The sequence below is a fragment of the Dasypus novemcinctus genome, chromosome 5 (assembly GCF_030445035.2).
Source record: "Dasypus novemcinctus isolate mDasNov1 chromosome 5, mDasNov1.1.hap2, whole genome shotgun sequence".
In the NCBI taxonomy this organism is placed as follows: domain Eukaryota; kingdom Metazoa; phylum Chordata; class Mammalia; order Cingulata; family Dasypodidae; genus Dasypus; species Dasypus novemcinctus.
Genome location: NC_080677.1, coordinates 10,011,673 through 10,036,881, shown reverse-complemented (window position 1 = coordinate 10,036,881; position 25,209 = coordinate 10,011,673). Strand labels below are relative to the sequence as shown.

The window sequence follows — 25,209 nt, the reverse complement described above, 5'->3', positions numbered from 1 at the left end:
GAGGAAATATTTTCTGGGTTGAGGGACCAGGGCCCCTTGCGTCAAAGATCCCCCCCAGGTCTGGAGGCGTGGGCACCCTCCCGCCTCGCCAGACGACAGGCGCGGGCACATCTGCTGATTCTCCACGGGGTCTGCGCTCGTTCAGAGTGGCAACGCGAGCGTGGGGACCCCCGGAAGGCACGCCGGGGGCTCAGGCATGGAAGCAGGGGGGTGGCGGTTTCTGTGACTGCGTGGTGGGATTCCGTGATGGGGTGCGGTGCGGCGGCTCTGAGTTGAGGTTTGCACGTGTTTTTATAAGAAGCGACGGGGAAAAACCAAACTGCTTTACATTTACTACTGGAAAGGGGGAAGATGCTCAAGTTTACCATTTGAAAGAACCATAGAAGTTTCAAAGATCGTTTTCTAAACTTTGGTTTAAAAAAAAAAATCAATTCACCACAAAAAGAAATATAAATCGAGGGCTGTAGCCAGCTGCTGATCATGTCCTTGGCAGTCTTTTGTGCAAAATAAGGCGTGTTTGAGCTCCACATGAACTAAAATGAGAAGAAAAGAAATATATTGAAATTGACAAAAAAAAAAAAAAAAATCAAAAGGGTTCAATTTCTGCCCTGAGAAAACCAGGCAAACTGACGTGATGATACAGTGGGCGAGGATTTTATCCTGTGCTTTAAACAAGGCAAAGGACACCCAGACACCAAACCTGGAGTTCATTATCAAAAAGTGTCTCCCTGGAATTAGAATTATTTTGATGCAACTTGCAAGAACAAAAATCTTGTAACTGAAATGAAGCTTTCTTCTGCTTGCCAAACTTGTCTTAAGAAGGTGAGGGGATAGAAGTGTGTTCATTTTTTAGTAGATCCCTTACTAAGAATACTGACTAGGATGGCATTCTCCAAAATGATGGTGTAAAATTTCATATTCATGGTAAATTTAAATAAACTTTATTAAAATTATATTAATCACAGATGGAAGAGTCAGGATATATTTAAAGGAATAAAAAATAGCCACATCTTTAATATAGAAACATGCTTCTGTATCCAGTTCTTCTGGATGAAAACATTTTACCCAGCAAGATAAGCACCCCAGTGGATTTGCATGGAAAAAGCTCATCTTGTACGGTCTTTACAATGCGTGTGTGCACGTGTGTCTCTACAAGTCCTCGGATTTTAAAATAAAGCCACATGTCTTTGGATTGAATAGGCTCCAGGCAGCGCCTTCCTCCGCCTGTTGAGCTGGAGTACAGGCCTTGCCCCTTTCCCGCCCGCCCCCAACCCAAACAGGGGAGGTGCAGCCCCTCCCCACCCACCCCCACCCACCCAGTTCTCAGGGCTTACGTTGCCAGAGAGATGGCGGGCGGCCGCCCGGGCGTCTACTTGCTCTCGAGGCTGTAGCAGTGGACGTCGCCTTTCCCCTTGGTGTCGTAGCCTGGCAGAGGCTGCCCGTACTTATCCACGCACCAGCAGAAGCCCCGCTTACGGCCTTTCGAAGGGCGGCACTGCCAACAGAGCACAGAGGACCAGGGCGTAAAGACCTGGAGCGGGCCCTGGAGGAGGGCACAGCTAGGGCAGAGGGCTGAGCCCCTGTGGCTTTTCCAACACGATCTCCAATGAGGTGAAAGAGCACACTGGAAGGCCAAGGCTATTTAAGGGCCACGTGTTTGTGTGCACCCGTGTATGTGTGTGTGCATGCCTGCATTATGCAGGTGCATGTGTGGACATGAGTGTGGGCCATGTATGTGTGCATCATGCCTGTGTGCAATGTATGTGTGTGGGTGCTTGTGCATGCATCGTGCGCGTTATGCATGTGTACATGAGTGTGCCATGTATGTGTGTAATGTGCACGTGCACATAAGTGTGTGCATGTGTGCACGTGTGGGTGTGTGCATTATGCACGTGCATGTTTGTACATGTGTGTGAGTGTATGTGTATGCAGTGCACATGTGGGTGCGTGTGCATTGTGTGATCTGCATGTACACGTGTGCACATGCACACATAAGGCTCAGCGCATAGAACCTTACATCCATCCAGCCTTCTGTCGGCTTTGCTAAATGATTGATAGGAAACTAAGGCGTGACCAAGGGAAAAAGAGACGAATGGCTGGTGAAGAAGATGCAGATTCTCTGACCGCAGCCACTACCCAGAGCACCTGGACACGGCCAAACCGTGCCCAGTGTGGCTTCACCAGCTGCTCTCCGCACTGAGCCTGTGGATCCCACGGCAGGAACTGCCGAGCTAGTAAGCCAGTGGGGATATGCCCATAATCCATCATCTGGAGAGATGAAACAAGCACACCTGCAACCGACTTGATCCTTTCTGGTGCACTGTCAGGAAGACGTTGGCAGATCGGGGGCTTTCTGGGACCTTCAGGTAAGCCTTCTGTCCTCAGACCTCGTGTTACACTACTTGGGAATACTCTAAAATAGTGCTCATTCAATGTGTCGACCCATGATACTGTGATAATAAATATGTGGATGTGCCCTTTTAGGGCTTATCCAGGACACCCCAGTGGGCCCCTCACCTGCTCTGGAGGCAAGAAGCAGATGGTAGAACGGGAGTATGGCTAGGTGGCAGATGAGAGCAGGGCTAAGTTGGAGCAGGGAGCAGGGCTAGGTGGTGGATGGGAACAGGGCTAAGTGGGAGTAGGGAGCAGGGCTAGGTGGTGGATGGGAACAGGGCTAAGTGGGAGCAGGGCTAGGTGGTGGATGGGAGCAGGGAGCAGGGCTAGGTAGTGGATGGGAGTAGGGCTAGGTGGTGGACAGGAGAAGGGAGCAGGGCTAGGTGGTAGATGGGAGCAGGGCTAGGTGGTAGCAGGAGCAGGGCTAGGTGGTAGATGGGAGCAGGGCTAGGTGGTTGACAGGAGCAGGGCTAGGTGGATGGGAGCAGGGCTAGGTGGTAGACGGGAGGAGGGAGCAGGGCTAGGTGGTGGATGGGAGCAGGGCTAGAACTGTGTCCACCGAGCACCACCATGCTCCTGGCAGCTCTTGGTTCGACCTGAAAGGGACCCTGCACCTCGACCAGCACAAACCCTCCCGGGATTAGTGAGGTAGGGTGGAGTGGGGAGAGAAGGACTTGCCTGCTTCTTCTTGTAAAACCCCTTCTTGTCGCAGTTGGGGATGTGAATGCCTCTGGGGCTCAGCACGTTGAGGAACTTCAGGTGGTTCATGGTGTCCTCCATCTCCCTGCGGCAAGGGCCCTGCGGACAAAGGGACGAGGGTACTGCGGGTGCAAGGATAACTCTGCAGCTGCCTTCCTGTACGAGGAGCTCCCCTAGGGAAACCCGGGGTCAGCACCTCCTGTGTCCTTTCCCTGACAGTGCAAGGACGTCCCACGAGGAAGCGCTCCATCGTACCCTTCCCTTCTAGGATATCCCCGCAGTGAGACACAGAATCTGGTGTAGATAAATAACAGGGCGGCACGCTCTGAAGACCGGGGGTCTAAAATAAAAGCTTACGAGGATATTTCTCTGTATCTATGAAACCCTTCGGAGCAGACAATGGGATTGTGTGTTATTTCACCGTGATCCTCCTCAATCTCTCTGAGATGGGAAAGGGCCAATATTCGTAGATAAAGAAGGGGGGTTGAAAGGATGGAGCTGGGTGGGGAAGAGGGGGAGGCAGGGGACTCCAGAGCCCGCCACGGCATCAGTTCGAGATACCTGGGCTTATCAACTGGGTATGTCTCCTGAATAGGAAGCTACACTATGTTTAAAAAACCACCAGCCGCTCTCCGACGGGGTCGTCGGCAGCCCGCGCACCGCGCCCTTCCCCAACAAGCGGAAAGGCTCACGTATTCCGTTTCCCGTTTGGATTCCGAGGAGAAGTTCTGTGTGTCCGTGCTCTGCGACTCGTAGTCCACCTTGTAGCGCTGGCTGTCCTTGGCGTGCCCCTTCTTGATGACGTCCAGCTTGGCGTGCAGGGGGTGGAACTTGGTGTCCGGCACGCGGTGGGTGCTGGCGGGGGCCTGATTCTCCAAGCTCCCCGTGGCGCGGTCTTCCTCCGACTCACTGGCATTTCCTTGAGGGCGGGAGGGAGACAGAGGCCGACAGGTGAGGCTGCTGGAGTGACTCTTCAGAATCCACTGCACCTGTCACGTCTTAAACGGGACTGCTCCTGAACCATCTCAAATAGCTTTAAAACACAACCTTGGGGAGACCCTGGCAATGTCATTAACTACCCTGTGTTCCCCTGTGGATCTTTCTGCACACGAGAGGAACAAGTGAGTTCAAAGCTAGAATTAGATGAGATAAAACTGCCTGAAAGAGAACTTTTTAGGAGTCAGCCTTCCATAACTTGTTGAGTCGCCTTTTCCTGTTCTTTTATTTTTGTGAATTTTGAAATAATTTAACTTTAAATAAATTGATGAAGCATTATTCTGTAAGAGCAGTAGTTCCACAGTAGCCACGTCTGTAAAATTACACCTCTCCTGTGATTTTGCTCAGTATGTGTGCCTAAAGGGGGTGAGCACAGGCTTAGCACGCTCTCAGCTTCCGAGATGGCCCATGCCATGCGACCTCCATGCCCTGCCAGCAGAGGGCAGGCGTGAGCACGGAGGCCCCTGGGCTGTCCAGGGAAATCTGGTACTGCGCTAGGCAAAGTGGGGTCCTCCAGCCCGGGGGTCCTTAACCAGGGGTCCGCGAGCTTGAACTGAAACTCAAAAAACATTATTCCTGTGGGGAATCTGTGTGTATTAAGTAACACACAGCTGAGTGTGGACTTAGTCAGGGGACTGTGGTTTCCACCTGACCGGCAAAGGGGCCCGTGGAACACAAAAGGTTAAGAGCCCCTGCAGCTGCATCTCCTGGGACCCCTCCTGGGTGGACTGAACTGGAAATGCTGGGGGTAGACCGAGCCACCTGGGTGTTGTTCCGGGGGAACTGCGACGCTCCACGGGGATGACAAGCCCCGCCTTGGAGACATCCTGGATGGGAAACCGAATTTTTACCCTTCAGCAAAGCGCTCTGCCACAGGTACCCAGAGCGACCAGGTGTGCCTGGTGGTTTGCTCTCTAGGTGTCCCTGTCACATCTCTTAACAAGCAGAACCTGCAGAGCTCTTCCTCTTGCTCAGTGAGCAGGGGAGCAAACGGAATGGGATTCTGCGGCCGGCATCAGCGTTTGCATCGTCCATGTGCCGAGCCTAAGAGCGGTCCCACTCGGGGGGCCAGGGAAACCAGCTCCTGCAGACTCCCCCTTGAGAATCAAACGCGCCCCAGGAAGGTGGTCGGCCACTTGGCACTGATGTGGAGTGACTGCAAATTAACTCTGATCTTTAGTCTACTGGCTCGATTCCGTCAGCAGCAGCTTCAGCGGCTCCGGTTGCAGGGCAGCGGGGCATCCCTTCCTCTGGCACCGCGTCTGCTCCCAGCACACTCCTGGGAGCAGGCCACCTCCTCCCCGATGCCCGGAAGGCGTGTGGGATGTGGGACCGCGTGGAGGGCGCCCACTCACTGGGCCACTCAAAGGATTTTGCTTTACTGCACCAAGAAGTCCTCAACGTCCACCTGCACCGGGGATTTGGGCAAGCCCGTCTGCTCCTGTCTCTCCACGGCCTGGAACTGCCCCCCAGGGAACACACCCGTCACCGTGGCAGCCTGCCCACTGGGAAGTCCGCCAAGGCTGCAGGCTGTGAGGAGGAGCAAGTGCCTGGCTCTGAGAAGGCTATCAGAGGCCAGAGCAGGGGCTGCAAACCCCACGCTGCAGGGGTGGGTCACCGCTTTCTCAGAAGTGCTGAGCTGCACGACAGAGGATGGACAGCACCCAGCTTGGGCTTCTGGAGAGCCCATCCCACTCCTCTCCCAGTCTTGCTTGCTTTCTCTGCAAGAGTTCTTTGTGGTCCAACTGCAAAGTTCCCACAAATGCTCTGTCCCTGGGAAGCAGGAATTCCAGGAGACTAGCCTGCAGTTTGAATAGCAGGCTTCTAATTGGTAGGAATTAACTTCAATTTCCTTCATTGTAGTTTTTTTTTTTATACTGGCACACAAGAGAACCTGTTTCCATTTCTTTTCCCGTTACCCTGAATCATTTCTTTAACTTCACTGGTTTCTTTCTAATGCCCAGGCTGCTCAATGGTGCCTTATAAGCGACAACTAATTGTACCTTTTGACTGCCAATACGTTCACCTTTTTTCTTCCCCAAATGGATTTTAGAAGTCACTTAAATCTTTTTATAGCCTTACAATAATCCGCATCAACCCACGACACAGAGCTCCATCACAGTGTTAGGCATAATGCCCGTTATACTGTACCTGAGGATGATACTCTATAAGAACTTCTAAGATCATTTTTTTGAATATCCCAAGAATGCACTAGAAAAATAAAATACCACCTGCAGCAAACAACAAAACTTGGCTCTGAGATAAAGGCAGCTACCAATTTTAGCAGTCTTCTAGGTCTGGAAGAAAATTTTGCTTTTCTACCAATTCTGGGATGCCCTTTGCCAGGCCTAAATAAAGCCTTGCAAGGAAACAGCTTTAGGCAGAAAAAGTCATCTGCACCTGCCGAGAGGAGAAAGGGACGTCCCCCTGCTGCCCGCAGTGGGGGCTTGTGCGCCCCTCCTGGCTAGCTCCGTGGTGCTGGGACCTGCTCTCAGCCATCAGCTGCGCAGCCTGACAGCGCCAGAACTTTCCCTCACAGAACTGAGCAAGAGGCAGGCTAAGTGTGCTTGAAATTCAGAGCAACAGCTGCCAACTCCATTTAAGTTTTTTTTTTTTAAAAGGAAACAATGTGATGCCCTTAGAACTGCTGGTGGCTGACGCGGTTTGAGCGACTGCCAAATTTTTGTACTTTTTCTCTCCTGGGGCTCCCTTAAACCGGACCTCCGTTCTACCCAGCCGAATGAAGAAGGGAAATAATTACAGGGCTCATCCAGCTCCCTTCTCTGTTCAGGGAAATCCGATTCTGCTGGCACTTCCTGAAGCCCCATGCACTTTGGAATTTGGGGACCACGCAGGGGGCATGGGGGCAGTGGGGGATTTACAAGTACGAAAACGCCCGGACACCGGGTTCAAGTCTCATGCAACTTTTGCTTCTGGAGGACCTTGGGGATGTCACTTCTTCCTGAACCTCCGTGTTTGCAAGTGCAAAATGCTAACGATATCCGATACCCACCTGGTTCACTCTTAAGACGCGAGGAAGCTCTGCAGACCACGGAACGTGGGCTCTCTCTTTTTTTTTCTTAAAAAGGGTACAGTCTCCTACAACGTGCCCAACGCTGCTCACCTTCCCGGTTTCAAACCCGCCCAAGGCCACCACCCTCTCTCCCCTCTCCCTCCCTCCCGCGCTCACCCCCCAGGTTTCCAGGGGATGGACGCGCGCTCCCAGTTCCTGGGGGACGGAAGGCACACCCGAGAGTGAACGCCTGCTCAGTCTCAAGCGCATTCGCCCGCGCTCTTCTGGCTCAAAAAGGCCCGGAGACCTTCCTCTGTTCGAGTGTATTTCCCCGGGCAGACCACCTTTGGGATTCCCCCCTTCCCCTGAGGAAATCGTTGCTAATTTTTGCAGAAAGCGCTCGGCCGTTCCCCAGCACTCCCCACTCAGGACCCGAGGAAGGCGCCTCCGCAGAGCCTCTGGCATCGCGGAGCCTCAGTTTCCCGCCCCGTGGCCCAGCTTGGAGGAGAGAGCGCCTCTCCCCGGAGGCCGGCCCACGCCCCCCGCCTCACCTGACGCGGGCGCCCCTTGCAGCACGGAGGCGCGCAGGCTGGCGTTGGTGCAGAGCCCGCGGCCGTCCAGCAGCGCCTGCAGCTCCCGCGGCTCTCCGGGCGGGGCCTGGCAGCTGAGGCCCGAGCCGCAGCGCTCGGTGTAGACGCCGCACGGCTCGCCCTCGAGCAGCGCGCACGTCAGGCAGCAGCCGCAGCCCGGCTCGCGCACCAGCTCGGCGCACGCGGACGCGGCGGGCGGCGGCGCGCACTGCTCCAGCGCGCGCGCGTCGCACGGCTCGCAGCGCACCACGGGGCCCGCGCCCGCCGCGCCCGCGCCGGCCCGCGCCGCCCGGGGGCCGCTTAGCAGCGCCAGCGCCAGCAGCGCCGCAGCCCAGAGCGCGGGGCGCGCCCGCTCCATAGCACGCAGGGCGCCCGCTCGGTGCGCTGGCCGGGCCTCGGCGGGGCGAGGGCGAGGGGCAGGGGGCGAGGCAGCGAGCGGCGAGGGCGCGCGGCGGCGGCGGCGGTCCGGGGCCCGGGTGAGGCGGTTGGCGGCGGGGGCGGATGGCGGCGAGCGCGGCCTGAGTGCGGGGCTCGCATCTGGGCGGCGGCGGCGGCGGCGGGCCGCTATATAGAAGGCGGCCCGAGGACACGCCCCGGAACGGCGCGCCCGGGGGCGGGCGGGGTGGGGGGGCGCGGGCCGAGCGACCGGGCGCGCACGCGGCTCCCAGAGTCCGCGGGGCGTTGCGCGGGCGCGTGGGCTCCGGGGCCCGCGGATCCCCGACGGCCGCGACCCGGCCCTCCTCGCCCTGGGCACAGCCGGGTCGGAGCGCCTGTGGGAGGCCGGAGCGCGCGGCCAGGCCTAGGGCACCTGCTCCCCACGCGCGCTCCCGGGGCCCTGGTCTCCCCCCTTCTCCTTGCCCTCCTCCCCGTGGCGGGCTGGGTCCCGTCCCCCACTGGCGGGCTGCAGTTCGGTGTCTCACTGCCGCTTTCCCCTCGCGGGCAGAGTCCAAAGCTTCCCAGGGTTTGGGTCCTTTGGTGGGGAAGCCTGTTTCACATCGGAGGGTCCTAGAGACCCGAGGAGCTGCCAGGTTAGGTCTTCACCCGCTGGGCGGGTCACACGCACGCCGGGCCGTCTGAATGTGTGCATCTGTCTGGCCTTGGCTGTTTTACCTGGTCGCTTCTCAAAGCAAGTGTAGACTTAGCACTTCCTCGTTCACCAGCAAGCATGGCCACGTGTCCCCAAAGCAGGGGTTTTCAAGATTTGAGGTCTCAACAGTCATTGCTGTTTTAGGCATTCTCCCCGGTTACTTATTCAAACAGAGTTTGACTCTAAGACAGGTAATTAAAAGATAAGCCAAGCGGCACTAGGGAGGTGTAAAATGAATAACCAAAAAGTCCTGAAAACTGTTAGTCTGTGGGTTTTTGGAAGGCCCCCTCTGTGTCCCTGCATTCACTGCTCTCTGGTGCTTTGCAGTGGAGAGTGTTTGCAGTTCTCGCTCATCTGTGCAACCTAAACGTTTTGCGCTGGAGTGTGAGTCGATAGGCGCCCTGTGCACCCTGGAAGCTGCGCGGACTCCAGGGCTGCCTTCCCCGGTAGGCGGGTCCCCCCGCCTCATCGGCGCGCCTCTTCCCTAAGGGACCAGCAGAGGGCGCCGGTGGACCAGGATTGAATTCGACTTCCCAGGGCACCTTACCCTGGAGGGACAGGGCCACAGCGGGAAGAACTCCCGAGACCACCTTGCTGCCTGGAGGTGGGTCACGTGCCCTGCGATGGGGCCGGGGGTCTTGGAAGAACTCTTCGCAGTTTGTGGTGGGGACAGTAACTCAGGACCCCCTTCTGTCTCTCCCCGGTGGAGGGGGACACTAGCCGCAGTGGGTGAATTTTCTCCCTCACCCACACACTTCTCTCCAGACCCCCACTGCTTCTAGGATGGGAAGGAAGTCCTCCTTTCTTACTAGCTGCAAAAATAGAAAATAAAATAAAAATGAGCTACAAAGGAAAAGGGGGTAACACGCATGCGGCAGCCACCACGAGGCACGAAGCCCTCATTTCCTGCACTCTCCCCCACGGCGCCCCCGCGGCTGGGATCTGCGCGGTGGACCACGGACCGGTGCCGCCACCGTCCCTAGCTGTTTCCCTTCTCCTGAGTCTCCGCGCTGTGGCTGCATATGAATTGCTTTGACACCCAAGAACAGGGTCTCTGATTTCATTGGAAAATTCAATGAAACGAAACAAATCCCTGAGGGTTCCATTTGTGCCTTAAATAGCCTCGGAGTCCTTGACGCTGAAATTGGAGCTGCCTGGAGAACAGGTCTGGAGGCTGCGGGTCTGCCTCGGTCTCACTCAGGTCCCATGTGGATCCTGGACACTTTCCTCCAGCCCTGACATCTGGCAAGTGGACAGGGGAAGCATTAAAAAAAGCCTTTGTGTCCCGGCTAACAAAAGAGCCCCTCTTCAAATAGCAGAGCACCATTGTAGCTGGAGAAAGGGGCGCGCCCTCCCCGTGGAATTCTTAGGGGGCGCCAAAGGGCGGGTTTCCCCAGCACAGACCCTCCCCACCCAGCCCCAGGCAAGCAAGGATCAGGCAGGTTACGTGGGGATTTTCAAAGGCCATTCCGATCGCAGTGCTGTGGGTGCACCGTCCTTCATCAGGAAATGTTGCAGCAGGGCAGAAAATCTGGGGCATGGACATGGAGAGAGAATCCTCTTTTCGTACTGAGTCATATAATTTGACAAAACTGGAGGAAGAATGGAATTGCTGCAGGAAGGATTCGGGTGGGAGACAACTTAGCTTTGTGGCTCGGTGGTTAATGCCAGGCTTCCGATCCACCTGGTGTTTGTGGTTATTAGTATAAAATAGAAGGGTCAGCGGAAAGATGCTTCCCTCCCGTTGCAGGTACAGTTCGTTAATCGCTGTAAAATAGCAGATAACCGTGAGAATATCCGTGAGACTAAGGAGGTCCCTTCTCCATAACACCATTCAGTTGACCTGCATGTAGGTGGTGGTTCCTGGGCCAGCCTGCTGTTTTCAACCAGCTGACCTGAGCCACTCACTTTACTACCCATCACACCCAATGAGGACCTGGGACCCCCACTCTCCTTATGGGCCCTCCCTCCTTCAGAATCCCACCTGTATTTCAGAGCACCGCTCAGGGCGCCTGGTCGCCACCAGCGGCTGCCTCGTGCCTCTCCGCTGCTCCAGCCCCTACTGGAGAAGCCCCCCCCAGGGGAGGGGGCTCTCCTTAGCCAGGCTGGCACTGCCCCGGCCCCAAGCGGGAGGCCCTGTCCCCCGATGTCACCTACCACCCCTGTGCGCGGCCAGACACCCCTGTCGCTGCTGCTGGGGCACGGGAAGAGCAGGGCAGGCTCAAGGCTGAGGGGTTCTCTGAAGCACCTCAGGGCACCCGGAAATGCCGAGGGGAGGGCCTGCCGCCCCGGGTGTTCCGCTGGGGCAGTGCTCCCTGGCCCAGGCCTCAGGTGTGGTCAGCCAGGGGGCGTGGAGCTAGTCGGGGTGGGGATGGCAAAGTCCCGGAGGCGCTGCCTTCAGCGCCCACCGCCGCCTTCCCCGTTCTCAGCTAACGGGTCACAGCGCGGCAGGGCCTCATCTCCCTCTTCTGCCCGGGTGTCGGCCTGGCCCGCTCGGCCAGCCCACTGAGCAGCTCCTGAACACGCTTATCCACCCAGGCCGTACCCATGAGTCCTGACCGTAGCTCGCTGCCGTAGGCGCTGGCCCTGGGATGGGCAAGGCCACCGAGTCACAGGGAGGTTAAATACCTTGCTCAGAGACACACGGTGCGGAAGTGGCAAAGCAGGGACTGGGCACAGGCGAACTAGACACAGTGTCTCCGGTATATCTAAGTCAAGGCTCGTGCCTGCTTTCACATAGCCACCCCAAAGGCTGAAATTAGAGGTTCTGGGATGGAGCCCAGCAGGCAGCCCACATGCCTCCTGGATGCCTTGTCTCCTTAAATCAACTTGTCAACATGTCTGCAATTGATGTTCTCTTCGGGGATGGTGCACTTCCTCACTTAATAGGGTCTTCCCCAGGTGCCGGGCCTTTGAGGGGAGCAGGCGAGATTTGGGGGGCCCTCTCCATTCAGCTGGTTTGTCCCTTACCCATGTAAATCCTGCTTTCCTCCCGCACTGCCAGTTCTTATTCTTTCTTCACTTTTCTGGGCTAGGTGGGCAGGGAAAGGTTCATACTAGCTCTCCTCTCTTGACTCGAGCTCTTGTCGATCCCCTTTCTTTGGAGGTGCAGGTAATTTTTCTTTCATCCTCCACTAGATTTCCTAGGTTGTGATCCTCAGAGTCAATGGTTTCTCTCCCAAAGTGTGCGTGGGTGTGATAAATCTCTATGCTGTCCTTGAGGTATAATTAATCTGCAGTGGGCTACACAGATTTAAAGTATACAGTTACTTGACAGGTTTTGACATATGCATACACTCAAATCATCACCATCAGGAATGCGATGACAGTACCCATCATCACCAAAAGTTCCTCCTTGCACCTCTGTAATTCCAATCCCCCCTCCCACTTTCTCATCCCCAGGCAACCACTGAGCTCCTTTCTGCCGCCATAGATTAGTTTGCATTTTCTAGAATTTTATGCAGTATGCACTCTTTTTCATCTGGCTTCTTTTACTCTACGTAGTTGTTTGAGAGTCATCCCTCTTGAGGCATGGGTAAATACTTCACTCCTGTTTGTGCAGGTGAATTCCATTGTATGGATATTACCAGTGTGTGTTTCTACATTCACCTTTTTATGGACATTTGGTTGTTTCCATTTTTTGGCTATTAAAAATAAAGTTGGCATGAATATTCATATGTAATTCTTCCTATGGATGTGTACTTTCAGTTCTCTTGGGTAAACATCCAGTAGTGAATCAAATGAGAGGTGCGTGCTTCCTGTTTTAAGAAATGGCCAAGTCATTTTCCAAAATGGTTGTACCGTTTTCATCCCCACTGGCAGTGTATGAGATTTCCCCTTCCTCCACGTTCTTGTCAACACTTTGTACTGGCAGTGTTTTCAATTTTAGCCCTTCTATTGGGTAGTGCTATCTCATTCTGATTTTCATTTTCACCTCCCTAATGGCTCAGGAGGTTGAACATCTGTCATGTGCTTGCTTACTTGTCACCTGTATACCTTCTTTGGTGAAGTGTCTATTCAAATTTTGCTCATTTGGAAAATTGGGTTGTTTTCTTATGGGGTTTTGAAAATTCTTTATATATTCTGGATACAAGTAGTTCATTACCGTCATATATGATTTGCTGATATTTCCTCCCAGTCTGTGGCTGGTCACTTCCTTGTTGGACAGGGTCTCTGAAGAGTGAAGTCTTTAGCAACGATGAAGTACAGTATATCTTTTTTTTTCTTTTGTGAATCATAATTTTGTTCTTGTAGTTCAGAAACCTTTGCCTAAACCAAGGGCTTATCCGATATTTTTCTCTAAAGCTTTCATATTTTTTAGCTCATACGTTCACGTGGGGCCTGTTTTGACTGATTTTTTAACACCATGCGAAGGGATGGACTGAAGTTATGTGGCGGTTCTAATATTCCAGCACCATTTGCTGACAAGACTCTCCTCCTCTACTCAATAGCCTTTTTCTTTGCTGAAAATCTGTTGTATGTAAGGATGTGGTAAGGGTGTGATTAAAAATGATTAGCACAAGACAGTTTTTTGGGGTGATTTTGGGGTGATGACCTCTTCCGTTAAAAAATTGATGTAACTGTTTACTTAAATCAAATTTCACTGCATGTTAATTGTAAAAGGAAATAAAAAAGAAATAGAGCATGAGCAACCTTCTTTGCTAGTCAATAAACATCTTCATTTTAAGTGCCAAAATACAAAGCAAAAACAAAACTAACAAACCCAAAACCTCCTACAAAGAAAATTGGAAGCCCAGATGGTTTTACCAGTGAATTCTATCAAACACGTGCAGAAGAAATATCAATTTTACTCACGTTCTTCCATCAAAAGACATTACAAAGAAAGAAAATTAAAGAACAATATTTCTCACGAAGACAGATGCCAAAAAAAAAAGGAGAGAAAGATTACAGTGTCTCCCAGCTTCAGGTGCCGGTGGCATGGTGGCATGTCACTGTCGTCACTGCCACTGCCCCGTGAGGGTCCCTGGAGTCCAGGACTTGCGAGAATGAAGAGGAAGGAATGGGGGTTTCCCCTACAGTCCCTGAGAGATGAGCCCCTCTTCGCTTCTCAAGCCACAACCGCATAGCTCATCCTGGAATTCTCTTGTCTTTGCTCTAGGGTCCCACCCCAGACTTTGGGATGCCTTGGTTGCAGGCCTGCAGGTACCAGAGGAAAACTGGAAAACTCCCCACCAGTTTGGTGGTATTTCTAATTCTGATCTTTTTTTTCCTGCTGGTTATCTTTCAGAGTCCTCCAATACCTGCAGCACACATTTTGCACTGGTTCTGTTGCTGCATATAGGGGAAGAGGCAGGGTGGATTGTGCTTATCCCTTCTTACCCAGAGCTGGAACCATTCTCAGCCTTGCAGCCCCTGGAACCTGTGCAAGAACATGTCCTGGCCACACGTGAGCATTGTGAGTCGAAGCGCAACTGAGTGTGCTGGCTGCGTCCAGTGCAGAGCGGCTTGCGTAGCCCTGCCCGCGGTGGACTGGCTCTTAGTCCTCTAATCTCCAGCTCCCTTCCTTCTCTTGCCATCGTGGAGAAGAGGGGTCATCCTCCCCAAAGTGTCTACATCACCTTGTGGGGATGTTTTAACTACAAATTATCTATTGTCGTTTTGATCCTAGTTATAAAAATGGTTATTGATATATAATTAACACACTATGTAATTCACCTTCTAAAGTGCACAATTTAGTAGTTTATAGGATATTCAAAAATTTGTGCAACCATCAGCACTCTCTGATTCCATACTATTTTCAGCACCCCTAAATAGCCATCCCTCCCATTCCCCTCTCTTCCAGCCCTCTCTGTCTCTACAGAGTTGCCTTTTTGGACCATTCTTATAATTGGAATCATACAATATGTGGCCTTTTGTGTCTGACTTTTTTAAACCTTAGCATAATATTTTCAAGCATTATGTTTCTTTTGATATGGTTTATTTTGATATGTTGGACCAACCTTGAATTCCTGGGATTATTCCCACCTTGTCATGGTGTAGTACCCTTTTTATATGTCGCTGTAATTGGATTCCTAGTGTTTTGTTTAGGATTTTTGCATCTATATTCTTACGGGATATTTGCCCGTGGTTTTCTTTTCTTATGGTGTCATTGTCTGGTTTTGGTATCAGGGTCATAATGGCCTCATAGAATGTTATGGGAAGTGTGCTTTCCTCTTCTATTTTTTTGGAAGAGTTTGTGAAGGATTTATGTTAATTCTTCTTTAAATATTTGTGAAGTCATTGGGCTTTTCTTTGTGGGAAGTTTTGTTTTTATTATTACTAATTAAATCTCTTCACCTGTTATGTTTTTTTTTCATATTTTTCTATTTCTTTTTGAGTCAGTTTCACTAGTTTGAGTCTTTCTAGGAATTTTTCCTTTTTGTCTAGGATGGTTATCTAATTTGCTGGCATGCACTTAATTGTTCATAGTATAACTCTTTATTTCTGTAAGTTATGTTGTAATGCTCCATCTTTCATTCTTGATTTTAGGTATTTGAGTCCTGTCTTCTTGTCTTGGTCAGTCTAGCTAAAGGTTTTTTAATTATGTTGCTATGGTTAAGGAAACACCTTTTGATTACATAGATTTTTTCTATTATTTTTCTATTCTCTATTTTTATTTAGTTCCACTATAATTATTTCCTTTCTTCTAATTGGTTTCAGTTTATTTTGCTTTTTGTTTTTTTATCTTTTTTAAGATAGAAGTTTGGGTCATTGATTTGAGATCTTTCTTCTTTTAAAATATAGATGTTTACAGCTATAATTTCCCTGAAGGCACTGCTTTAGCTACAAGTCATATGACTGGTATGTTGTGTTTTCATTTTCATTCATCTAAAATTCATCCCAATTTCCCTTGAGGTTTCTTCTCTCATGTATTAATTATATAAGGAGTGTGTTGTTTAATTTCCACAAAGGTGATTTTCTGAAATTTCCTTCTACTACTGATTTTTAAACATATGTTTTTATTTATTTTTAAAAGATATATAGATAACACAAAATGTTACATTAAAAAGTACAGGAGATTCCCATATGCCCCACTCCCCACACCCCACTTTTCTCACATCAACAACTTCTTTCATTAGTGTTGTACATTCATTGCATTTGATGAATACATTTTGGAGCACTGCTACAGAGCATGGATTATAGTTTATATTGTAGTTTACATCCTTTCCCAGTCCATTCTGTGGGTTATGGCAGGATATATAATGTCCTGCATTTATCCCTGCAATATCATTCAGGAAAACTCCAACTCTCGAAAATGCCCCCATATTACATCTCTTTTTCCCTCTCCCTGCCTTTAGTAACTCCAGTGGCCACTGTCTCCACATCAATGATATAGTTTCTTCCCTTGCTAGAGTCATAATAATATAGTAGAATACCAATAAGTCCCCTCTAATCCATATTTTATTCCTCCATCCTGAGGACCCTGGGATGGCAATGTCCACTCCACCTCTAAATTGAGAGGGGGCTTCGATCCCACATGGCTGATGAATGGGACTCTTCTGTTTGCAGTTGTAGACTCTCTCAGTTTCTTGGTGTGGTGGTTGACCATCCACACCTCTTTATTAGCTGACCTGGGTAAGTCCAATGAACTGGAGAGTAGGTTTTACAACTCTGCTGAGGCTCAGGGCCCAGCTGGCACATGGACAGCCCAGAGATTCAAGTCTCCTGGGCTACTACTGATTTTTAATTTCATCCCATTGTGTTTGGAGAACATACTGTATGTGCTCTGAATCCTTTTACATTTGTTGTTTTATGACGTAAGAAATCATCTCTCAGAAAATGCTCCATGTACATTTGATGAGAATATACATTTTAGTACTATCAGGTGGAAAGTTCTGTAGATATTTTCCAGTACTAATTGATGTATAATGTTGTTTGGTTTTTCTATTTCCTTGCTGAACTTCTGTCTAGTTGTTCTATCCATTATTGAAAGTAGAGTATTATTGTCTAATTCATCCTTTAATTTTCTTTTTTCTTTTGGGATTCTGTGGTTAAGTGCATCTATGTCTACAATTTTTATATCTTCTAGATAAATTGACCATTTTTATCTTTATAAAATATCCTGCTTCATCTCTAGTCACCACTTTTTTTTTAAAGTCTATTTTCTGATATTAGTAGCTACTCCCATTCTCTTTTGTTTACTATTTACATGGTATATCTTTATCCATCCTCTTAATTTCAACCATTTATGTCTTTCAATCTAAATTGTGTTTCTTGTGTACAATATGTGGTTGGATCATGTTTTAAAATTCATTCTTCACATCTTTGCTCTTTAATTGTAGTTTTAAATCCATTTACATTTAATGTTACTACTGATACTAATAAGTTAGGATTTATATCTGTCATTTTGCTATTTGCTTTTTATCAGACATGTCTTTTTGCTTTACTCGTCCTCTGTTACTACCTACCTTTGTGGTACTGACATAACATTTTAATTCCTTTGTCATTTCTATTATTTCTGTTATTTCACTTTCTTAATTTAGTACTTTTATTTAATATTTAAAGTTATTTTCTTAGTTGTTGCTTTGGGATTACAGTTAACGTAGTAATTTGTAACAATTTAGTTCAGATTAATATCAACCTAATTTCAGATGTTACACAATATTGGCTCCTCTATAGCTGTGTTTCCCTCCCCTTCCTGTGCTATTATGGTCATATAAGTTATATTTTCATATATTTTATGCCCATCAACACATATTTATACTTTTTACCTATGCAGTTTTCCCAGATAGGAGGGAAGAAAGATTACAAACAGAAATAAATTTATACTGTCTTCCATATTTATCTATAGTTACATTTATAACTCTGTTTTACTTCTTCATATGCATTTGAGTTTTTGTCTAGTGTCCTTGCATTTCAGCTTGAAGGACTCCCTTCAGTACTTCTTGTATGGCATTTTTGCTAGTGATGAAATCCTCTTGGTTTTTGTTTATCTTGGAATTTCTTAATTTCTCCTTACTATTCAAAGGATAAGCTTGCTGGATATAGAATTCTTGGTTAACAGCCTTTTTCTTTTGGCATTAGGATATTTTCTCCCATTACGTCCTGTCCTCCCTGGTTTCTGATGAGAAATCTACTCTTAATTTTATTGAGGAGCCATTGTACATGATGTGTTACTTTTTTCTTGCTGCTTTCAAAATTCTCTCTTAGTCTTTGGCTTTCAACAAGTTGCTTATGATATGTCTAGGTGTAGTTCTCTTTGGGTCTCTCCTACTTGGAGTTCATTGAGCTCTCAGTGGGTAGATTAATGTTTTTAATCAATTTTGGGAAGATTTTGGGCATTATTCTTTATTTCACTCTGCCCTTTTCTCTCTCTCTCCTATCCTTCTAGGACTCTCTTTATGTGTATATTTGTATGCTAGATGATGGTCTACAAATCTCTGAGGCTCTGTTTATTTTTCTTCATTTCTTTTTTCTTTCTATTATTGAGACTGTTTAGTCTCAATTGACCTGCCTTTACTTGTGCTGATTCTTTCTTCTGCTTTCTGAAATCAGCTTTTGAGTCCCTCTTGTGACGTTTTCATTTCAGTTATTCAATGTCATAGTATCTGTTTGTTTCTTATTATAGTTTCTTTCTATTGTTGACATTCTGTATTTGAAGAGGCATTATTCTCGTAATTTCCTTTAATACTTTTGCTGTGCTTTCTTGTAGATCTTTGAATATATTTAATACAGTTGATTTACATTTTTATTGTCTGGTAAGGTCAATGGCTATAATTTCTCAGCAACTATTTCTGTTAATTATTATTCCTTCTCACCCTCCCATCTATATATGGCCATTTTCTTCTGGTTTCTTTGTATGTCATGTGTTTCTTTTTGGTTGAAAACTAGACATTTAAAATAATGTGCCAACCCTAGAAATTAGATTCTACCACAGGTTTGTTATTATGGCTATTTATGGCTATTCTTTGTTTAGTTCCTTTCTTGAATTAATTCTTTGTTATTTTTATGGCCACTGAACTGCCTACTCTGTTAACTTCATTGTCAATTAGTGACTGGACAGAGATTTCCTTTATAGCCTAGAACCTGTAAGTTTCCCAACCTTTAATAATGGTGTATCTATGCATACTGGAGCCATGCTTTCAAAACTCAGCCAAGCAGTTTGCAACCCTACCTTATTCTTCATTTCCTACTTGCACAGTACCTCAAGGTCAGCCATATGGGAGAGGTTAGGGCCTTCTCAGATGTTTTCTGATCATGCACACAGCCCTGTGCATGTGCATGGACACTCGATTCCCAGGAAAATCTTGGAGTTTTTCAAACCCCGCTAAGGACATCTTGCTGCCCAGTCTTTCCTTTAAATTTTGCTTGTTGTTCACCTTCTCAGGTTCTACTTGTTTTTAAGAAATGCCCCTGTGGTAAAGGCTTTTTCAAGCTCTGAGTCACATCAGGTAAAAGAACCTTGCAAGTGGGTTCTTCCAGGGAACCACCATACTGTTCAAATAATTTCAGTTCTCTGGGAGATTGAAGGGGTTCAACCCTGTTCTGTCCCCTCAGGTGGCTGAAAGGCTATTGGTTTTCACCATGATTATGGCTATTGGCTTTCAAGGCTACTGCACAGTTGGGAGAGAGAATGAGAATAGAAAAAACTAAAACAACACAAAGATCACTGTTCTTACTAAGGTTCAGTAATTTTTTTTTTTGAATGAATACTACCAGAAAGTTGCAAGCATTTGGTTAATTTCAAGTACTAAAAAGTTGGACAATTTTTTCCTGCCATTTTTCTTGTTGCTTTTATGAAGGAATTTTCAGAGTCTTTTCAGTGTCTTTTGCAGGTTGCTTTACCTTAATTTTTGAAACATTTTCCCTGGGTATATATTTGAAGGTAGACAGATTTTTCTTTTAGAAATTTAAAAATGTTTCCCCACTGTCTCCTCACTTGTATTCTTTCCCATGAGGAATCCTCTGTCATCCTTATTTTTGCTCTTCTGTTATGTAATGTGTCTTTTTATCTGGTTATTTTTAAGATTTTCTCCCTTTCACTGGAAATTTGATTATGATTTGTCTTGGTATATTTTTCTTCATCTTCTTTTTGGGGGTTTAGAATTCATAGACCTTCTTGAATCAGTAGTTTTATTATTTTTCTCAAATTTGAAAAAAAATGTCACCATTATTTATTCAAATATCCACCCTGCCTCTCCTTTCCTCTCTTTCAGGAAATTCAGTTATACTTATATTAGGGCTCATGAAGTTGTTGCATAGCTCACTATGCTCTTGATGCTTTTTAGTTTTCTTTTTTTCTTTCTTTTAGAGTCTCTTTTTCTCTGTGTGTTTCATGTTGGCTAAGTTTTATTGCTATACATTCAGGTCACTAATCTTTTCATCTGCATTCTCTAATCTGCCTGTATAGTGCATTTTCCATCTCACACAATGTTGTTTTCATTCCTAGAATTTTCATCTCTCTGTTCAACTTTGTGAACATACAGAAAGCAGTTAGAATAACTGCTTTAATGTCCTTGTCTGATAATGTTAACATCTGTCTCAGTTCTGTGTCAGTTTTAATGGATGGAGTTATCTTCTCATTATAGGTTTTATTTTCTTGACTCTTTTCATGCCTGCTCATTTTTGACTGGACGCTAGACACTGAACTTTACCTTACTAAGTGCTCTATATTTTTTGCTTGAGATCTTTTTGAGCTGTGTTCTGGGACACAGATAAGTTATTTGGAAAATGTTTAATTGTTTTTAAGATTTGTTGGGTGGGACTGGTGAGGTTTTCAGTCTAGCCCTAATTATTACTCACTAACGAGACAGTGCTGTTGTCTGTGCTCTACCCAGTGTCCCATGAATCATGTGATTTTCCATTCTGAAACATGGGAACGGGCATCATTCCCATTCATATTTGAATGCTGAGCCCTCTTCCTTCTCTAGTGGTTCTTTCCTTAGGCTCCCATAGCATCCTGAAACTCAAGTGCTAGCAGTTCTCAGCTGGAGACCTGAGGGGTCCCTCTGTGAATCCCTAATGCTCTTTCTCTCTGCACCTGTAGTCATTCTGCAAAACCTGTAGTCTCATGCAAAATCCAGCTTCCTTGATTTTCCTGAGCCCTCAGCTTCATCTCCTTAAAGAAGGGGGTTTGCTGAGCTCTACCTGTGTTCTCCCTTCCTGGGCCATGGTCTGAAAACTCTCTTAAGGAAATAAAGTGAGCCTATCATAGGGCTCACTACATTTGTTTCTCATCTCTCAGTGGTCATTTTTTCTTTTTTTCCTTTATCTTCAGTGCCTGGAATACCTTTTTTTTTTTTTTTTTGCATATTTTTCATTTTTGGGGTTGTTTTTGGATAAAGGGTAAAACCAGTCCCTGTTAAAAAATTTATGTGGGAAATTGGAAAAGGAATAAAAGATGACTCCCAGGTGCCTGGTTTGAGCCGTGACTGGTTGGCAGTACAGTTCCCATAGATGAGGGCTATAGAAGGAAGCCAATTCTCTATTTTGGGTGGGGATGAGGAGAGATGATGAGTTTGGTCTGGATGTGTTATATTTGTGGAGCATTGGGAAATGAGAGAGGGTGTCTCTAAGCACAAGGGTTTGTGGTCCTTGGGAGAGGCATCTCGGAAGGCAATAAAATAACAACAGCCTAATTTTTTTAATGAATATAAATATTTGGCACCTCACATGCATTTAAAAAAATCCGTATGCAACCTTGCAAATGTTGAGACTTTTGTCTCAATTGCGCTCCTGAGGAAGGCAAGACAAAGTTTGTGTCACTTGTGTGAGGCCATCTAACTAAGCAGGAGCATTGCTGGGACTGAACTAACTCTTTCTGAAGCCAAAGCTCCTGATCTTTCCTCTCAGCAATCGTCCCTCGGGCAGCTGGACAGAGGTCTGAAGAAGGCGCTCGGCCAGGTGGCTGGCTGGGTCAGAGAAAGCTTCCGAGAATTTAGTCTCCTCCTGGACCTAGATAAATGAGGAGGATCCCTGGATGAAGAGGAAGGAGCGTTGCAGTGGAAACGGGCACTTGGAGGAATCATTTGGGTTCTTGGGCCACAGGCAAGGCCTTGGACATGTCTGACTCATCGGACCTTACTGTGTCCTGGAAGAAATTCCCCTGGAGTTTCCTGTCTCCCTGGCAGCTGAACAGTGCTCTTCGATTTCCCAACATAATGATGACAGTAACACTCCTTGAGCAGTTACTAAAGAACAGGCATGACTTTCACAGTATTAAATCTTCCCAACCATCTTACAAGGCAGGTCATATTTTTACCCCCATTTAACAGATGAGAAAGATGAGCCCCAGAAAGTTTAACTAACTCACCTGTGATTGCACAGGTGACAGTGCTAGGTTTGAGTTCCGGCTGTCCAGCTTCTGAGTAGTCTCCTTGTCACCTCACACCCTAAGTATACGGCAAGAAGTAATGGTCATTTATGAGATTTTCTCCCTTTGGTTGATAAACGGGATGTATGCATGTGTGCATACTATTTTGCAGGTAATTGTTGTGAACTATTTTACAGGATGCTTCTCCCCTTTGAAGAAGGCACCTGTTCCCATGCCCTGTTGGAGAAAGGCCACACTTTCTGTGGGAAAAGCCTGGGTTGGGCCTCAGGTAGGTTTGTCTTCTCTTCTTACTTGGCCTATGTTGAGCCCTATGAAATTTGACTGTTTTTGACCTTTAAAAACTGTAATTTTATGTAGTTTGACTTAATTTCATGGCCTTAGGTGAATGATTCAACTTCTCTGATTTTTTGTTTGTTTCGTTTTTGTGTTTTGAGTGTTGTAGGGATGAAGGTCGTTGGGTGAAGATTAAATGTGATAACCCTGATAGAAGGATGGGGTAATGCCCAGGGACCCAGGCTCTCTCATGCTTGCCTTCTCAGTAAACCACCGGGAAGAGCTCCAGTGACTGCGTGACAAAGGGCTCCATTGCCTGGGCTGGTGCCTGAAGGTGTCCACCCCTGCTGGCAGAGATGTGGCAGTGGTGGATGCTACTGAGTGGCTCCATGGACATTGCAGGAGATGGAGCAGCAGACCCTAGAGGGACAGAAGGGGGAGGTGGAAAGGATCATTTGTTCCGAGGGTGAGACGCTAAAGTGATGAAGACTGAGTCACCAAAGTGGCTCACTCAGCCAAACAGGTACAGGCCATTCCCCAAGCAGATGTTAAAAAAAGAAACTTCACCTATGTGCAGTTTTCTGAGTCCCAGATGCCTGGGTCTGCCAGCCATTGAGGAGGAAGCAACACACTGCCAGTCTGACTCCCGTAAGCCTTGGTCCACCTGGGCAGGGTCTGGGGACCCAGAGCCCTGATACCAGGTTCCTGCAGCTGCAAACACCGTTGTCCAATATTCCTCACAAACATTGTATTTTTGAGGTACAAGTTCAAATGGAAAAATGCTGGGGGAGTTATTCTAAGCCTCCCCCAAAGCCCCTTCCAGCTGTATTTATACTTGTCAATGTGGCTGTGTTAGTCAGCCAAAGGGGAGTTGATGCAAAATATCAGAAATTGGTTGCTTTTTATACAGGGTATTTATTTGAAATAGGAGCTTATATTTCCCAGGCTATACAGTGTAAGTTATTTCCCTCGCCAAAGTCTATTTCCATGTGTTGGAGCAAGATGGCTGCCAACAGCTGTGAGGGTTCAGGCTTCCTGGGTTCCTCTCTTCCTGGGGCTTGCTTTTCTTTGCTCTGTGTGCTTCCCGGGGCTCCAGCTTAAGACTTCAGCATCAAACTCCAACATTAAAAATCCTCCAACTCTGTCCTTTGCCGTGTCTTTTATCTGTGAGTCCCCACCCTCCAAAGGGTGGGAACCCAACACCCTACTGATGTGGCTCAATCAAACCCCGAATCGTAACTTAATCACGCCCAGGTATAGGCCAGTACACAAACATAATCCATTATCTATTTTTGGAATTCATAACGATATCAAACTGCTACAGTGTCGTCTCAGGCACCCCCAACTTCTCTGTCAGCCCATGCCCTCCGCTTCCTCATCCCCTGCTCTTTGTGCTCCCACCTTGCATATGGCACCAGGTGTGCCTGCAGATGTGAGAAAAGGAGACCCATTCACATCCTGGGGGAACATGAGTAGCATGAGCACTTGGGAGAGCACGTGGGCAAATGCTAGTGTGACAGTTTGAAGCTGGACGGACCCAGAAAAGTATGTTCTTAATCTGTTCCTGTGGGTGTGAGCCTCTTCCGGTGGGCCCTTTTGATTAAGTTACTTCAGAAAGGCATGGCTCTGGTGGGCCTTAGCCCTCTTAATGGAGTTCTCTATAAACCGTGATGAACACAGAGGAGACCCAAAGAGAAAGCCACAGAAGGAGAGAGCCAGCAGAAGCCAGAAGCCAACACAAGGAGACCTGCAGGCCGGCAGATGCCGCCATGTGCCTTGCCATGTGGCCGAGGAGTCCAGCATTGCTGGGAGCCAGGCTTCGGGGAGAAAGCATCGCCTGATGATGCCTTGATCTGGACATTTCAAGGCCACGGAACTATAAGCTTGCAAGCTAATAAGTCCCCGCTGTGAAAGCCACCGCACTTCTGGCATATTTGCATTTTGACAACCTAGTGGACTACAACAGCCAGTCAAGTGCACCAGCTCCTGTAATCAATCCATTCCTTTCTGGGTCTATGCCAAGGGGAACCCCAGTGCAGACACATAAGGGGATGCCTGAGATGCTCTTAAAGCATGACCTGCCACCAAATGTCTGTCACTCTGGCCCTCTGTCTAACAATGAAAATGTATCAAGATGGAGACAGTTGGAAACTACAGTACAGAGTGCAAAACGAAGTCACTGGGTGGCATGTACACAATACCTGTCGAGTAAAGCAGGTGTATTTTATTTATGAAGAAATGCAAAGACCCAAAGAAGAGAAACTCCCATGTCAGAGATGCAAAGCCATTTGGGGCCAGTGGTTACCTTTGTCAAAGGAAGGGAGACGATGGGATTTGGGGTGAGGCACCCCAGGATTGAACTGCACGTGTCCCATTTTATTCCTTTGTAACAATGACACCTAAAGGAATTATGGCTTAAATAAAAATTCTTACAGGCTGGGATCTGGGTACCAGGCACTCATTCCAAGGCTCCTTTCACTTTTTTATGTGTTTGGAAGATTTCACCTTAAGCAAACAGTGAGGGGCTCTCCGTCCAGCAGCAGCTGGCCCACGGAACCTCCCACAGGTGACTGCTGCTCGTTGATTTCTCACTCCTTCTAGGAGTTCAGACGTTTACAGACTGGAAGCTGGAGTGCGTGGGGCAAAGTGGACAGTACAGGTCACTGGCCGAGTCTCTGGCAGAACCGGTGTGAGTTCTCATCTGCGTGAGGGCCGGGCTGGCCCCCGTCCCTCCCTGTGGCTGCTGCCTGTGGGCTTTGGGGGGGACCCCCCACCTTATAGGGGTACTCCTGCGGCCATGGTACCAGGCATGGGGCTGAGACATTTCCTCTTACCCCCATGTCCCCCACGGTGCCCGGGTTCACTCAGGTTTGGTCCCTTAAGA

General features: G+C 48.1%; 1 protein-coding gene and 1 long non-coding RNA gene across 3 annotated transcripts; one reads left to right on the top strand and one right to left on the bottom strand.

Annotated features, from left to right (window-relative positions):
• Positions 1–308: 308 nt before the first annotated feature.
• On the bottom strand, positions 309–8,212 carry IGFBP3 (insulin like growth factor binding protein 3). Its single transcript, XM_004454387.4, has 5 exons — positions 7,654–8,212; positions 3,786–4,012; positions 3,073–3,192; positions 1,335–1,495; positions 309–533 (listed from the first exon to the last, which is right to left on the bottom strand). Exons 1-4 carry the CDS (start codon positions 8,048–8,050, stop codon positions 1,370–1,372), a joined length of 870 nt encoding a protein of 289 aa, XP_004454444.2. The 5' UTR covers positions 8,051–8,212; the 3' UTR covers positions 309–533; positions 1,335–1,369.
• A 222-nt stretch (positions 8,213–8,434) lies between these two features.
• Positions 8,435–24,787, top strand: LOC105745746 (uncharacterized). Of its 2 annotated transcripts, none has more exons than XR_001118362.4 (3): positions 8,435–9,383; positions 22,229–22,320; positions 22,487–24,787. It is a non-coding gene; the product is annotated as an uncharacterized lncRNA (long non-coding RNA). The 2 variants fall into 2 exon arrangements; XR_001118363.4 differs by having other exon boundaries at positions 8,436–9,383; positions 22,495–24,787.
• Positions 24,788–25,209: the final 422 nt, after the last annotated feature.

Bases quoted from the DNA above. Each gene is read 5' to 3' on its own strand.
- IGFBP3 (XM_004454387.4), bottom strand. From the start codon at position 8,050: ATGGAGCGGGCGCGCCCCGCGCTCTGGGCTGCGGCGCTGCTGGCGCTG. The intron at 4,013-7,653 runs GTGAGGCGGGGG...CCCGCCCTCAAG, and splicing joins GCAAGGGGCGCCCGCGTCAG to GAAATGCCAGTGAGTCGGAG. The intron at 3,193-3,785 runs GTGAGCCTTTCC...CTTTGTCCGCAG, and splicing joins CCAAACGGGAAACGGAATAC to GGCCCTTGCCGCAGGGAGAT.